The sequence below is a fragment of the Alexandromys fortis genome, unplaced genomic scaffold, assembly GCF_014885135.2.
Source record: "Alexandromys fortis isolate MF-2015 unplaced genomic scaffold, M_Fortis_MF-2015_v1.1 scaffold_83, whole genome shotgun sequence".
Taxonomy (NCBI): domain Eukaryota; kingdom Metazoa; phylum Chordata; class Mammalia; order Rodentia; family Cricetidae; genus Alexandromys; species Alexandromys fortis.
This window is the reverse complement of record NW_026068001.1, coordinates 6,732,219-6,747,329: the sequence shown is the minus strand read 5'-3', so window position 1 is coordinate 6,747,329 and position 15,111 is coordinate 6,732,219. Positions and strand designations below refer to the sequence as shown.

The 15,111-nt window shown below is 44.7% G+C and overlaps 1 protein-coding gene across 1 annotated transcript; it reads left to right on the top strand.

Moving 5' to 3' along the window:
- Nucleotides 1-771: 771 nt before the first annotated feature.
- Nucleotides 772-2,274, top strand: LOC126512918 (ubiquitin-conjugating enzyme E2 Q2-like). Its single transcript, XM_050160979.1, has one exon. It carries the CDS (start codon nucleotides 850-852, stop codon nucleotides 1,969-1,971), a length of 1,122 nt encoding a protein of 373 aa, XP_050016936.1. The 5' UTR covers nucleotides 772-849; the 3' UTR covers nucleotides 1,972-2,274.
- The last annotated feature ends 12,837 nt before the right edge of the window (nucleotides 2,275-15,111 follow it).

The window sequence follows — 15,111 nt, the reverse complement described above, 5'->3', positions numbered from 1 at the left end:
GGTGAGGGTAGAAAGATCAGAAGTTCAGGATCATTCCCAGCTCTTTAGGACGTACCACAGCAGGCCACAAGAGACTCTGTCTCAAAAAATAAATTACAATCATTAAACAAAATAGAAAATGATATATACGGACATTATATGTGCAATGGTAATGTTACTCAGTCCTGGGACCAGCGGGAATCTTGTTACCTGGCACCACATCAATGAACTTGGAAGATGTTCAGTGAAATAATCCTGTCCTATTTGGACAACCATCACAAGACAAATATCACTTCCATGGACCCCCTAAAGCAAAACTCATTGGAGCAGAGGATAGAATGGTAGTTGTCAGAGACCTGGGGCAAGAGTGGAAAGAGGAGATCTGCGGCCTAAGATGTGTCAGGTCTCTTGTAGACCAACCTTGGGCTGTAGCTCGGCTGCCTGGACTGGCCTTGGCTTCCATTCCCAGTAGACTGTAAACTGGGAGAGGTGGCACTGTAATTTCATCACTGGGTGCCCAGGGAGGCAGAGGCCAGAGGCTAGAGGGCCTGGAGTTCAAGGCCATCTTTGGCTACGTACAGAGTTCAAAACCAGCCCCCCATACTCGAGACTATGTTTCAAAACAAATTAAAAAAAAAAAAAAAAAAGGTTCCGTCATGCAAGATGAAAAGGCCCTGAAGATGATTGTGCGACTCTGTGCTCAGACTTATGACTGCAGCGGCCACGCTCCGCGGGTCGCGGAGGCGGGCAGAGGCGGAGCCGCGGGAGCCCGGCCCGGCGGCCCCAGGGGCGGTGGCAGCCCAGCAGGCGTCTCGCGGGGCTGCTTCGCTTCCAGCTTCCACACTCGGCTTGGAGGACCAGAGAGGAAGGATGTCGTCGGAGCTTAAGGCTGAGCTGGAGTTCCTGGCGTCCATCTTCGGCAAGGACCACGAGCGGCTACGCATCGTGAGCTGGCAGCTGGATGAGCTGCAGTGTCAGTTCCTGGTGCCGCCGGCGCCAGCGGGCAGCCCGCCCTCGCCGCCGCCGCTCACCCTGCACTGCACCATCACCGAGTCCTACCCATCTTCTTCGCCGATATGGTTCGTGGACTCTGACGATCCAGATCTCACATCGATCCTGGAACGTCTGGAAGATTCGAAGCCCAACAGTTCGCTTCGTCAGCAGCTCAAGTGGCTGATCTGTGAACTCTGCAGCTTATATAACCTGCCTGAGCACCTGGATGTGGAGACGCTGGACCAGCCGGTCCCCATCGCTCAGAAAGCGACCATCCAAGAGGTGCCTTCGGAGGACGAAGAGGAAGACGCAGCTGAAGGGCTGGAAGACTTGGATCACTATGAGCTGAAAGAAGAAGACACTAGTAGTGACAAAAAGTCAGAGGACGAAGGGATTGAGAAAGAACATTTGGCAATATTAGAGAATATTAGGAAGAGTCAAAGGCAAGACCATTTGAATGGTACCGTGTCTGGATCAGTGCATGCTTCAAGTCGACTTATGAAAGAACTGAGAGAGATATACAAATCGCAGAGTTACAAGTCAGGGACTTACTCCGTGGAACTGATAAATGACAGCTTATATGACTGGCATGTTAAACTGAGGAAGGTTGACCCTGATAGTCCCTTGTATGGTGATCTTCAGCTTCTGAAAGAACAAGAAGGCACAGAATATATTTTGCTTAACTTTTCTTTTAAGGATAACTTTCCGTTTGACCCTCCGTTTGTTCGCGTCGAGTCACCTATTCTGTCTGGAGGGTATGTCTTGGGTGGAGGGGCCTTGTGTATGGAACTGCTCACTAAACAGGGTTGGAGCAGTGCCTACTCCATAGAATCGGTCATCATGCAGATCAATGCCACCTTAGTCAAAGGCAAAGCTAGGGTGCGCTTTGGAGCAGATAAGAATCAATATAATCTAGAAACGGCCCAGCAGTCCTATGACTCTGTTGTGCAGATGCATGAGAAGAAGGGCTGGTTCACTCCTCCAAAGGAAGATGGGTAAATAGTTCACTGCCATGTGTTTGGGACAATGTAGCTTTAATGACACGGGCTTTGAGTATCTTTGTAACAGTAGTCCTGAAAATGTTAGCTAATTGGTGTTTTAGCGAATAATCTGTCAAGTGACCGCCAGTAGAAGTTCCAACCTTTTCATTTTGCTTACTGTAGGGATCTTGGGCTGAATCGTGAACCTTTACTGTGGTATTTCCTGATAAGTAGACATAGTGTTAATTCTTTGTCGTCTTTTCTCCTTAAGTGAAATGTGTTAAGTAGGCTGGTCAGTTGCAACTTTACAATCTTCTTTGCTTGGGGGGGTGGGGGGTGGGGGGATAGTGAGAATTTGCAAACTGTTGTTCCATTTAGAGTCAATAAAAGTTTGTCAGTGTCTAATACTGGCTAGAACATTTTTTTTGTATTTGTGTCTTTTGTTCATGTGGTGTTGGGAATGGAAGCCAGGGCCTCCTACGTGCCACACAGGACCTACACCACCGCGTTCTCAGTTGAATGGTTAAGCCTTTTCAGCCACAGTCTTTTCTGATCTAAAGCCATTTTATTGCCTAAATAATGACAAAAACCTTGCTTGTGAATTGATAACATTTTTATGGCGAGGGGATGATGTGGATTATTTCCTGAAGCTGGGCTCCTAACTGAGGTATGCTGACTGCACCTGGGCAAATCAATCAAGGCCAAACCCCTTGAGGCTTATTAGCAGTCCTTTGCTCTTCCTGCTGGGCGAAATCTCCCCCCTTCCATTGCCTCTTCTCATTTGAGACAGGGCCTCAGGTACCCAAGGCTGGCAGGGAACTCCTGATGCTCCTGCCTCCACCTCTCATGGGCCAATGAATCTGTTTCTTATTGGCTCACTATTTCTTCTGAAGAAGAGCCACAGCCTAGAGCGTGTGGTTGTGAAACACTACCAGACTACCTTTCCATTTTGTAAATGGGATGCTGCGAGTCTTTGTAGGCCAAATGAAATTATAAAGTGCTCAGCGTGAAAACGGATTCCTCGAACAGAAGTTACACAGTTAAGTTAAAAAGTTACCTGATTTGGAGACTTCTAAATTTTTTACCTATATTCATAAAAATGACTGTGCATCAAAGAGCCGATGGAATTCTGTGTGTGTCGATTCTTTTATAAGGCGTGATCCAAATCAGTGTACTTTGCTTTTTTTTTTTTTTGTTTTACCTGAATCTGTCTCCTTTGGTTGGTAATAGTTTGATTTAAAAATAAATTCTAGTTTTTAAGTACTTGAAAAAGAAAACCAGAAGTGCATTTTTCCATGCACAAATCAGTTATAAATATCAAACGTGATCCATATACATTTGGTTTTTGTTTGTTTTGGGGGGGCTTTTTGTTTGTTTGTTTTCGAGACAAGGTTTCTCTGTGTAACAGCCCTAGCTGTCCCGGAACTAGCTCTTGTAGACCAGGCTGGCCTCGAACTCACAGAGATCCGTCTGTCTCTGACTCAAGTGCTGGGATTAAAGGCGTGTGCCACCACTGCCCAGCCAATCCACATACGTACGTGTGTGCATGTGGAAATGCCTGTGCACACCCACGTGTGAGCAGCGGAGGCTAAAACTTGACATTGTTGTCTTCCTCCATTGCTCTCTACCTTATTAGTTTTTTAAGATTTATGGTTATTTTTAATTGTGCATATGCATGTGTGTGGAGGGGTTATACATGCACATGAGTGCAGATGTCTTCAGGGCCAGAAGGTGTCAAAACAAATTGTGTCTTCTGCAAGACCAGTACGCGTTTAATGGCTGAGCCATCTCTCCAGCCCCTCTTCCATGTTATTTTTGAGACAGGGTCATTCATGAAACCTGGAGATCTCCGATTGTCTAGGCTTGACTAGCCAGAGAGCCCCAGCTCTGGGATTACAGCCATGTGCCACTGTATCCAGCTTTCTATGTGGGTGCTGGAGCTCCACACTCAGGTCTCTATGCTCAGGCAGCAAGCACTTGCCAGGGAACTATCCCCAGCCCCTACATCTGCTTTAACATTCGTGCATCGGCTATCGGCTACCGGCTACCGTAAGCACAGCTAAGAGATTTGACTTTTGTGCATTATTGTGTATATTTAACTTCTTTTGAATCTATGTTGGGTTTGAGGGCAGGAGGTCAAGATTTGTGGGCCAAGCCTGGTGGCACAGACCTGTCATCCCAACTACTCAGGAGTTTGAGAGGTAGGAGGATTGGAAGTTCAAGGCCTGTCTGGGCTGTGAGTTCATATTCAGCCTGAGGTAAGATACTGTTTCAAAACTAAAAGTTATAAACTACAAATAAAATGAAATAAAATAATTTTTAAAAAGTAAAAATTAAAAGTGAAAAAGGGAGGGCTAGGAATTTAGCTCAGTGGTATAGCCCATACATAGCACTAGCCAGTACCCGCCCCTAGCCCACTTCCTTTTTTTGATATTCTCACTCGCTTGGTTATATTTGCATCAAGTTCTGATCAGTTGTTCAGGTAAATTGTGACGAGGCAGAATTATTTAAAGCATTAAAGTTCCTTAAGCCTATGACTTAAGTCTTGAACACATTACAGAATTAATTATTCAGCATCTTGACTGACAGCTTGAATCTGGTAGGCTTTACTTCTTTTGTTCATCACTGGTTTATTTAGTAATGCATGGTAAACTTTATAAAATTGAATCAAATTTACAAATAACCATCAAAAACACTGGAGCATGTACTGCTCTTGCAAAGGATCTCAGTTTGGTTCTCAGCATCCACGCCAGGCAGCTCCCAACTGCCTGTAACTCCACTCTGGGAGCATCTGATGTCTCTCCTCTGTGGGCACTGCACTCACAAGTTCCCACTCAGACACACATGTATACGTGTAATTACAAATAAAAATAAAATCTTTTTAAAGATAGTTATTTTTATTTATTTTTATTATTATTGATTCTGTTGACAGAGTTTCTCTGTATAGCTCTGGCTGTCTTGGAACTTGCCCTGTAGATCATTCTGACCTCGAACTCAAGAGACTCTTCTCCCTCTGCTTCTCATTAAAGATAGCTACTTATACTGTGTCAAACCTTTAAATAATAATAATAACAATAAATGAAAAGTTTCTACACCCCGATAAGCCTCTCTGTCGACACTGAAATCCAAATCAGACTAAATCAAACTGAATTAGCAAAAGCCCAGGTTTAAAGGATAAAATGTTTCCGGATGATTCTCCAGCCCCCAAGAGAGGAGATGGGAAAGGAAAACTGTAAGACCAGAAAATGTGTCTGTTTTCTCGGTGGCAGTTTAAATACCCTGTGGGAGTGGTCTTGAGCATCTCTGGGAGAGGGGGCATCATTTGGTGTGCTTTCTGAGATGCAGTAGGGTTTGGAGAGAGATGGGGGAGGGCTTGGGGTGGAGCTTCCGCCAGAACATCCCAGACCCTTTGGGTATATGGATGCCAGGGGTTGGGGTGGAGCTTCCACCAGAACAATAACAACAACAACAATAATAATAACTCAGCTAACATACTTTCAGGAACTTTGCTATGTAGGCCAGGCTGGCCTCAAACCCACTGAAATCCACCTGTTTCATGGCTCCCAAATGCCAGAATTGAAGCTATACACCACTGTACTTGCTCAATTTTTTTTTAATTTTGAGACAGGGTCTCATTATATAGCCCTGGCAGGTATGGAACACTCTAGACCAGACTGGCCTCTAATTCACAAAGATCGACCTGCCTCTTCCTCCTGAATGCTGGGATTAAAGGCATGTGCCATCACTCCAAGCTTGGAACCAATCTTTTATTTCAAAAGAGTAAGAGTTGGAGCTGACATTAGTTTCTGAGACAATTTGCTAGCATTATTCCCTGTAGTTGAATTTTTTCTTGACATCAGAGCCACATCCTTCACCTCCAGGGCTGCTGAACCTTGCACCGTTTAGCATCTGGGGTAAAAGAGACAAAGGTAGAAAACCATACAGATGCCTACAGCTGAGTGGCCAGATGGAAGACAACCCTCCTTATGGATAACTAGACTTGAAAACTACTTTGAGGTGACCATCACAGAGCACGCCTTCAAGCTCAACCCTCAGAAGACAGAGGCAGGTGGAACTCTGTGAGGTTGAGGCCCCTTTGGGCTACAGAGAGAGTTCTAGGCCAGCCACAGACTCTTCTCTCTCTCCCCTCTCCCCCTCTCTCCATCTCTCATTCTCTCTCTTCTTGTCCCCCTTCCTCCCTTTCTCACACACAAACACACACATGAAGAAATAATTTTTAATGAATTGCTTTGATGACTGGAAGAAAGTTGGGCTGAATTCAACCAGATGACATCCTGCAAGCCATAACTAAAGATCTTCCATTTGTATTTGTGATAATCTATTAGACAAGTGCCAATTGAGAGCTTGTTTTGCTATTTGCTATTTTTGTGTAAGATTCTGAAGAGTTTATTTTACTTCAAGACTAGAACAGGGCATGATTGCACACACTTGTAATAGCAGCTTTGGGGAGGCTGAGACAGGAGGGTCAACTGTTTCAGATCAGCCTGGGCCACACAGGGAATTCCAGACTATGCTGAGCTACACTCAGGAGCATGCGCGCGCGCGCACACACACACACACACACACACACACACACAGACATGTGCATGCACACACGTATACACTAAAAAGGCCACAAGAACATGTGTGATAACTACTTAGAGTCAAAGAAGATTCTGTTCACACTGAGAAAGTTTTGCGTCTAGAACAAGAAGTTCCAGTCTATGGGAAGCTGGCTGTTCTCTCCTCGGCATCACTAATTAAGAAGGAACCTGAGAGATGAGACAACCTTTAGACAAAGACAGCCTGGCTCTTGGAAAGTCCCAGAACCTTGTATTATTAAGAACATTTGTTATAAGCCCTCTTAACACCCTGGAGTTTTCCTGTCAGGAATTTTGGAAAACACTGTAAACCACAGCACTGTTCCATAAATAACGTTTCAGTTGCACAGTCATTTCCAAATTCCTTGAATTAAAAACTTTTAAATGTACTCTTTTTGAGATAAGGTGTCATCATAGAGGCCAGGCTGGCCTTGAACTCAAGGGCCTCCTGCCTCAGTCTCGCGAGCGCTGGAGGTTCCAGGCCTGTCCCACACACGTAGCTCCCATTTTCCCTTGAGATAGCAGAGCCACAGGACAGCACAAACGTGACTCAGACAGGTTCTGCGAACCCTTTGCCTGATTTTTCTGAGTCTTACATTCCATAGAGTTCCTGTGTAGTTTGCAAACCAAGAAGTGGACACTGGCAAAAGGCATGTGTTTTATCTGTCATATTGTCACATGGGTGGATTTGTAGAACTGCCCCAAAGTGTATTGACCTTTGCAAAGAATCACCTTTTTGTTTGGTGTCTGTGTTCAACCTCAGTGCCCTCTCTCCTCCCCTGCTCTCAGCTGTACTCTGGTATTTTCTGTTCTTGAGGTGGGATTAAATCACAGATTGCTCTTAGCTACTGTCGGCGTGTGTTGCTTTAGCTTTCTTCTCAGTAGTACTATGTCTGATACATTTTTTACTTTTATTCTTACTCACTTCAGCATACATTTTAGGTTCACCTGAGATTTCCTCTTTTTTGTTTGAAGTGTTAGGTTTAGTTTCTAAAGCTTTGGAAATGTTCCTCTTAGCGTTCTGCTACTGATGACACCACAAAGTAGAGATCACAATATATGCTTTCTTTGGAATTTGCTAAGGTTCACCTTATGGCCCAGGACCTTGGTATAGTTCCATGGGCAGTTGAAAAAAATCCATTCCGCTGTCAGTTGGCTTATTCAGTGTTGACTCCATCCAGTTGGTAGATGGCTGTGTTATCTTCTTCTGCCTCGCTGTTTATTGATCGTTAAAGAAAAGCATTGACATCCTGGTATAGTTGTAGATTTGTCTATTTCTCCTTCCAGTCCTATAATTTTTCTTTGAAGTTTTATTTTTAATTTGTGTGTATGTGTGTGTGCGCGCGCACATGTGCGTGCACACAGGTGCACGTACATAGGTGCTAGGAACTGAACTCAGGTCCTCTCCAAGAGCAGAAAGTACTCTTAACCACAGAGCAATTTCTCCAGTCCTCACTCCTATAATTTTAGATTCACATATTTAGCTCTATGGTATGCAGCATATGCACACAAAAATTGATGCCTTCTTGATATACAAGCCCTTTGATTATTATGTAATGCAATAATATTGTATTGTTCTTTTTTCTTTCTCTTCTTTCTTTCTTTCTTTTTTTTTTTTTTTTTTGAGACAGGGTTTTCCTGTGTAGCTGTCCTGTAACTACTCTGAAGAGCAGGCTGGCCACAAACACACAGAGATCTGCCTGCCTCTGCCTCCAGACTGCTGACATTAAAGGTGTGTGCCACCATCGCCCAGTGGCATTTTCTCTGCACTCTATCTGATGATATGGCCAATCTGCTTTCTTTTGATTAGTACTTGAATTATATAACTTGTCTGTGTTTTCACTTTCAAACTACTATCATTATATCTGCAATATGTTTCTTGTAGACAATATATAGTTGGTTCATTTTTTAAATGTTCTCTGCTAACCTCTGCCTTATAATTGGTACACTAAATTTAACATAATTACTGATTTGCAAATGTTTACATTTGAAATTTACTTGGTTTTCTATTCATTCTCTGCTTTCTGTTTCTGTTTTATTTTCCCTAACTTCCAGGTTATTACAGCACTGTCTATATTTTGAGGGGTGGGTAGTTATATATTTTATCTCCTTACATAGCTTTCTTTCTTTCATTTTTTTCCTTTTTCTTTTTGGTTTTTCCAGATAGAGTTTCTTTGTGTAACAGTCCTGGTTGTCCTGGAACTTGACTGGCCTCGAACTCACAGAGGTTCTCCTGCCTCTGCCTCCCAAGGGCTAAGACTAAAGGTGTATATCACCACCATTGGACTCACAAAAATTTTTGTAGTTTCTCTTGTAGGCCCATATTTCTGTATGGTGTAGCAGCCAGGCATAAAAGCCATAGGCCCGGTCTGAGCTGATCAGTAGCTCTGCAGACAAGCTGTCTCTGCGTAACAATAGCAAGGGTGAACTGCTCCTTTCTTCCTTTGTTAGAAATGTAGATCACCTGAGGAGAGGTGTTGGCTGAAGCTGGTCAGGATGTTTGGTGCTTACTTCTTGGTAATTTGGAGGAAGTCTTATAGAGATGCTAATTCATGGCCTTCTAGGAATACTCGGAAAACAGGACTTGACAGAAAGCCATTCACCTGGTTACCTAGGATACAAGTCTAATGTATTTCCCGCTCAATTGATATGATAATATATAAGCTGTTTAGAGAATAAACATGGGAGATCTTCAGGAGATCAGCAGGAGAAAAGACCCTGAGATGCCCTTCCATCAGGAGCTTGTAAGCTGTGTCTGATTAGTCCTTGTGACTCTGTACCAGTCCCAGTTAGGGAAGATAACTATCTACGTTGGACCCACATGGGCTTCAACATTCTCTGATAAGTGGTTCTTAATTTGTGGGTCGGGATCCCTTGGGGATCATAAATCAGATGTCCTGAATATCCGATATTTACATTATAATTCATAACAGTAGCAAAAGTACAGTTATGAAGTAGTAATGAAATAATTTTATGGTTGGGGGTCACTACAAGATGATGCTATGAGGTCATAGCATTGGGAAGGTTGAGGACCACTGCTCTAGAGAGTCTATGTATGTTGTGTGTATAATGCATTGTAAGTCATGTGCATCTGACTGATTGTGGCCTGATTGCTTCATTAGTCCACTAGTTTTTATATATAAAATTTTATGTCCCAGCCAGGCATATGGCACAGGCCTATAATGACAGTACGTGGGAAGCTGAGGCAGAGGATTATGGGAAGACATATGGAAACTTGCTAAGTCCCACATTTCCTACAGGAGTACCCAGAAAATAAACTTGCTTAATTTTGCTTGACCTAAATTGATTTGACCACAAAATCTCATAACCCCTATTAATATCTCAAAGGCTAGTAGAACTCACATGACCCAAGTAGAGAGTACACTTCCTATGAGCCTTTGCTGCTTGTTTCTCTCATACATAGCATTAAAACTTTATTATTGTGCCAGGCGATGGTGGCGCACACCTTTAATCTCAGCACTCAGGAGATAGAGGCAGGTGGAACTCTGTGAGTTCTAGGCCAGCCTGGTCTACAGAGAGAGTTTCAGGACAGCCAGGGCTACACACAGAGAAACCCCGTCTTGAAAAACCAAATATAACTGTGCTAAGTGCTCAAAAGTATCTCTCAGGAAAATTATGAAATCCTTAACCATGACTGTGAGACTTCTTGTCTTAGTGTGGATTCCTGAAAGACAGGCGCACGAGCATTAACTTGATGTACAAGGAGAGAGGAAAGCTCGGCAAGAGCTGGGAGGGGAGCTGGAAAGTGATACAAACAAGATAAGGAAGCTAAGTGGGGCGAACATGTTATAGGTATGGGCAATTGAGGCTCTACCACTGGGGGACCCTAGAAGATACTGTAAAAGCCAATCTCGCACACACACACTCACACACACACACCTGAAGCCAGGAAACTAGAGTCTTTATCTTTAGCTGAATCCCAGCTACATTCTTCGGCACTTAGCTAATTTCTAGCGCTGGCCATAGCTGGGGGAGAGTGCACAGGTTGCTGCAGTAGAAGTATTGGTCTTGTGCGGGAAGAATGAGGGCCAAGGGACTATGAATGGGCCAATGTCAGTATCTACCACGTCTCTGAATTATAAGTTTGTTTTTCCTAGTCTCTTCTTGGCTCTGGTGTAGCTAAATATACAACCTGACTAGCAAAATATTTTTGAAAATACTGAAGCAAGCTATTGATTTTTATTTTTTTAAGTCCAAAAAGGCCACATGAGAATGATTAAGTCGGCAGTAGTAAGATGGGCAGGTTGGATGGACTGACCACTCAAGTTGCAACCAACACCTCTGAAATGAAACAGATGCTCTGCAGATGGGCACAGCTGCAGGGGTGTGAGGTCACAGGCTCAGCATCTGGTATTGCCAGTGTTGCTGACAACCCATACCATCTGATGGCCACCGCAAAGGACAGCTCACTGTGTGCCACGAGCAACATTAGAAAGGTCAAAATTGGGAGGATGGGGACGTGGCTCTGTGGGCGAAGTACCTGCCGAGTAAGCATGAGGACTTGAGTTTGGATCCCATGCACCCACCCATTTTGGGGTGAGGGAAATAGATCTTGGATGAGTCGTCGGCTAGCCACTCTAGCCAAAGCAGGTTCAATGAGAGACCCTGTCAAAAATAAGGTGGAGTATAATTAAGGAAGATATCTGACGTCAGTCTCTGACCTCTACATACACACAAACACAGAGAAACAGAAATGAACAGTGTCCCTAGGGGTACTTGCATATCTGATAAGAGTGCAGGTATGGGCAGTGCTTAGACACCAAGGTGACAATGGGCAATGGGTGACAGTTACCTGTCTCTAGCAGCTGGAGCCTCCTCATGCTCTTGCCAAAGACTAAGGTGGGACCCGGAGCCACAGAGGGGATTAGAAAGGATGTTCTCAAAGACAAGATCTCCTGAGGAAAGTGGGAGTGTGGGGGTCATGGGAGAGAGGAAAAGGGGAGGGAGAGGAAGGGAGGGAAGCAGAGAAAAATATATAGGTCAATAAAAACAATTAAAAAAAGAAAGTAGAGGGGGCTGGAGAGATGGCTCAGTGGTTAAGAGCATTGCCTGCTCTTCCAAAGGTCCTGAGTTCAATTCCCAGCAACCACATGGTGGCTCACAACCATCTGTAAAGAGGTCCGGCGCCCTCTTCTGGCCTTCAGGCATACACACAGAATATTGTATACATAATAAATAAATAAATAAATATTTAAAAAAAAAGAGAGAAAGTAGATTCTCAAGGAAGGGTCTCAAACATGAGAACCACGTGCAAAACTAAGGGAGGGTCAAAAGCAGAACTGTGGCTAAGACATGTGGAACTGTGACTCCAAGCTTCAAGAATCTTAGTTCTGAATCTCAGCCTATGGAGCAAGGGCTCCTGAGATACCCCAGCCAAAGGCACTGTACGTCCTAAGGCACAGGAAGGCAGGGCAGGCAAACAGAAATCAACTGAGCCTTGACGTAGAGGACAGGACAAGACATTCAAGGCCAGAAGTCAGGCAAGGAAGGCATGGCCCCTGCTGTAATATTTGGAGCTAGCAGCCTGGGAGATGTCACGAGCCAGGCCTCCATCCTTCCTTCTCGATGCCTTCTTTTCAATGATTGCTTATATTTAGCTATGTATCTATGTATGTATATGTTTAGTGTGTGTGTGTGTAGGGGGTGGAGGAGGGCCATGGTGCTCAGGTGGAACAAGACCTCTTGTTGGAGTTGCTTCTCTCCTTCCGCATGTGAGTCCAGGGCTGAGGCCTCCACTCTGAACATGTAAACTCTCCTCCCCTTGACCGCTGCGTCTCTCCATTCCCCTTCCAATGACACAGCGCATGTCTATTCTGGTGAGTTTCCTGTTAAAATCACTTCCGTTTTCTCTTTCTCCTCTAGTTCTGGATTCATCTTTCCCTCTAGGCTCATATGTTTTCTGCCTTTGCAGGATTTTCTTTTTCACTGGGTTTGAACTTGGCTTGCTTTCCCCACACTCGATGCCCTCAGCTCCTCACAAAACGGAGATTCGGGCCTCAGCTCTTGGATGTTCATTTTGCCAGTTCTTTATCCCTGTGGCCCTTTCCTTACCCCTGTTTCCTTTACAATTTTGTTTTCATTTTAATCCTTCATTACCCAGCTTTTCCTGGCAGATGTCCAGACCAAAACTGCATACTTTTCTAAGCCTTTTCTCTCTCCTTTCTCTCGGGCTTCCAAAAAGTCTACTTCAGGGATCCATGTTCTATCGCTGACTATTGCAATAACAAATACTTCATTTATTATTTTGAGTACATGGTGCCTTCTGAGCAATAGAACTCCCACCTAGATTGTCCTCTCGGAAAACTTTCTTTTGGGAAACATCGTGTGCCAGCAGAATCCGATGGACACCTTAGAAACTTTCTTGAAAATATTTCTGCAGTCTAGATGCAGAGTCCCAGCTTCGCACCTTCACGCAGATTTGGAGCTGCTCGCCATCCCCCACAGCTTCCTCAGAAGGGCTTTGGTTAAGGGCAACCACAATGATTAAGATGCCCCAAGTACAGGCTGAGGAGGTGGTTTAGTGGTTAGAAGCACTGGCTGCTCTTCCAGAGGACCCAGGTTCAATTCCCAGCACCTACATGGCAGCTCACAACTGTCTGTAACTCCAGTTCTAGGGGATCTGACACCTTCCTACAGACATAAATGTAGGCAAAACAACAATGAGCATAAAGCAAGAATAAATAAATCATTTTAAAAAGAGATGCCTCAAGTGATTCGACGACAAGCATCTCAAAACAGGAAGCCAAGCCCCTTCAAGGGGCTGCTTTTCAGGAGACTATTTTGCAGCAACTTTGACTTGGCTCTCAAAAGTCTTTTAACTGTAGGATATGGGGAAGTCCCCTAAAATCGCTCTGTCTCTCCAAACTGCCGTGAGCGAGGAGAGAAGCACAGTGCATCATTGGAGCTGGTGCGAGAACTATCAGAGTACTTGAGTCTCTTGGACGTTCGTCATGCCGGCTTCCTCTCCTCGGTCCTCCAGTCCCCCTACCCACTTTCCAATGGAGCCACGTAAGGGGAGGACAGGTCAGCTCCAGGGCAGCTTCAGGATGCTCCTTGTCGGTCACATACAGAGGACAAGAAGAGAGATGAGAATAAGAACAAGGGTAGGGGCAGGAGAGGAGCTGATAATGGTCTGCCTCCCCAGGCCTCTGCCAGGCCTATTTCCCAAGCAGGCTATTATTATATTGAAGAGAGCTTATATTCTCAAGGCTATATAATCCTTTTTGCTCAAGCTAATAAAAGGCCAGTGGAGCAGTGTCACAAGCCATTTCCCCCCTAAAAATCATTACAGGAACCATCACCCTGGGGAGTCTGCAGGGAACCTCACACCCATAATTATGTTCTATTGAGAGAACCTGCCCCACACCCAATTAACTTATCTGTTAGCAGAACAGGTGTGGCAACTTGTGACTTCTTGGCCTACCTGTCCGAATGTAACCTGGCCTACATGACCGGGACCACGTGGCGAGATCCCGTGCCCTGCCCCCCATTCCTTACCATATATAAACTGTAACCCGTCCCTAATAAACAGAGGCTTTGACAAATCTGCTTGGCCTCCTTCTTCTGTCCTAGCTCATTCCCTTCCAGGTAGCGACCCTTCAAGACCCTGGAATAACTGATTGCAGGGTGGGTTACAAACCCCTAGACTGAGTAACCCACCCAATGCAATCGACAGAGCAGTAAGCTGTAACCCACCCAGCAGGTCAGTTATTCCAGAGTCCTGAAGAGGCGCTATCTGAAAAGACATGGGCGGGAGACAGGAAGGAGACCAAGCAAGATTCTGTTGTCAAGGTCTCACTTTATTAGTGAAATGGTGTGGCTTATATAGCCCTTGAATGAGGAATTTGGCTTGGGATGGGGGCAGGGGCATGGCAAGGGCAAGCGGTCTTGCCGGGGCAGCAATGGTCACAAGTTGACACACCTAGAGTTCTCTATGCAAGCGGAATCGTTCCTTTTGTGATTCCAACCACAAACAATTCTCCAGATAGTTGGAATGTGGGGCAGGTTCCACTAACAGAGAGCTCTCAAGATAGTTGGGTGTGGGGCTCCCTGCAAACATCCTTAGGACAATAGTGCCTGCTATAATCTTTGGGAAAATGGCTCCTGCCAGTAAGCGATGTTGGACAGGTCAAAAGCTGTGTGACTAATAATATACATTTGGGCTGGGTATGGTAGCAACCAATGGAGACACTGGAATGTGGCACATATATGGAATCCCAGCACTCAAGAGGCAGAGGCAGGAGGATCAAGAGTGTGAGGCCAGCCTGGGCTACATAATAAAACCCTATCCCATGAAACAACAAATTAAACAAAGAATACACATTTGGAAGGCATATGAGCAGAGTTGACACACTCTACTGCGTGGATAGCTCTGTCACTTTGGGAAACTATCTGTGCCTTAGTTTCCTCCTTTGTGTTTGGGGAATGAGGTTCTGAAGACTGAGCAGGTTCCTCTTGGAATGGTGCCTAGCACATAGGAAGCATTGAACAAGCATTAACTCAATTCTGATGCTTTTAATGCCATAAAATCTTTCTTA

What these genes read in the sequence shown, in the direction of transcription:
- LOC126512918 (XM_050160979.1), top strand. Translation starts at nt 850, where the DNA reads ATGTCGTCGGAGCTTAAGGCTGAGCTGGAGTTCCTGGCGTCCATCTTC.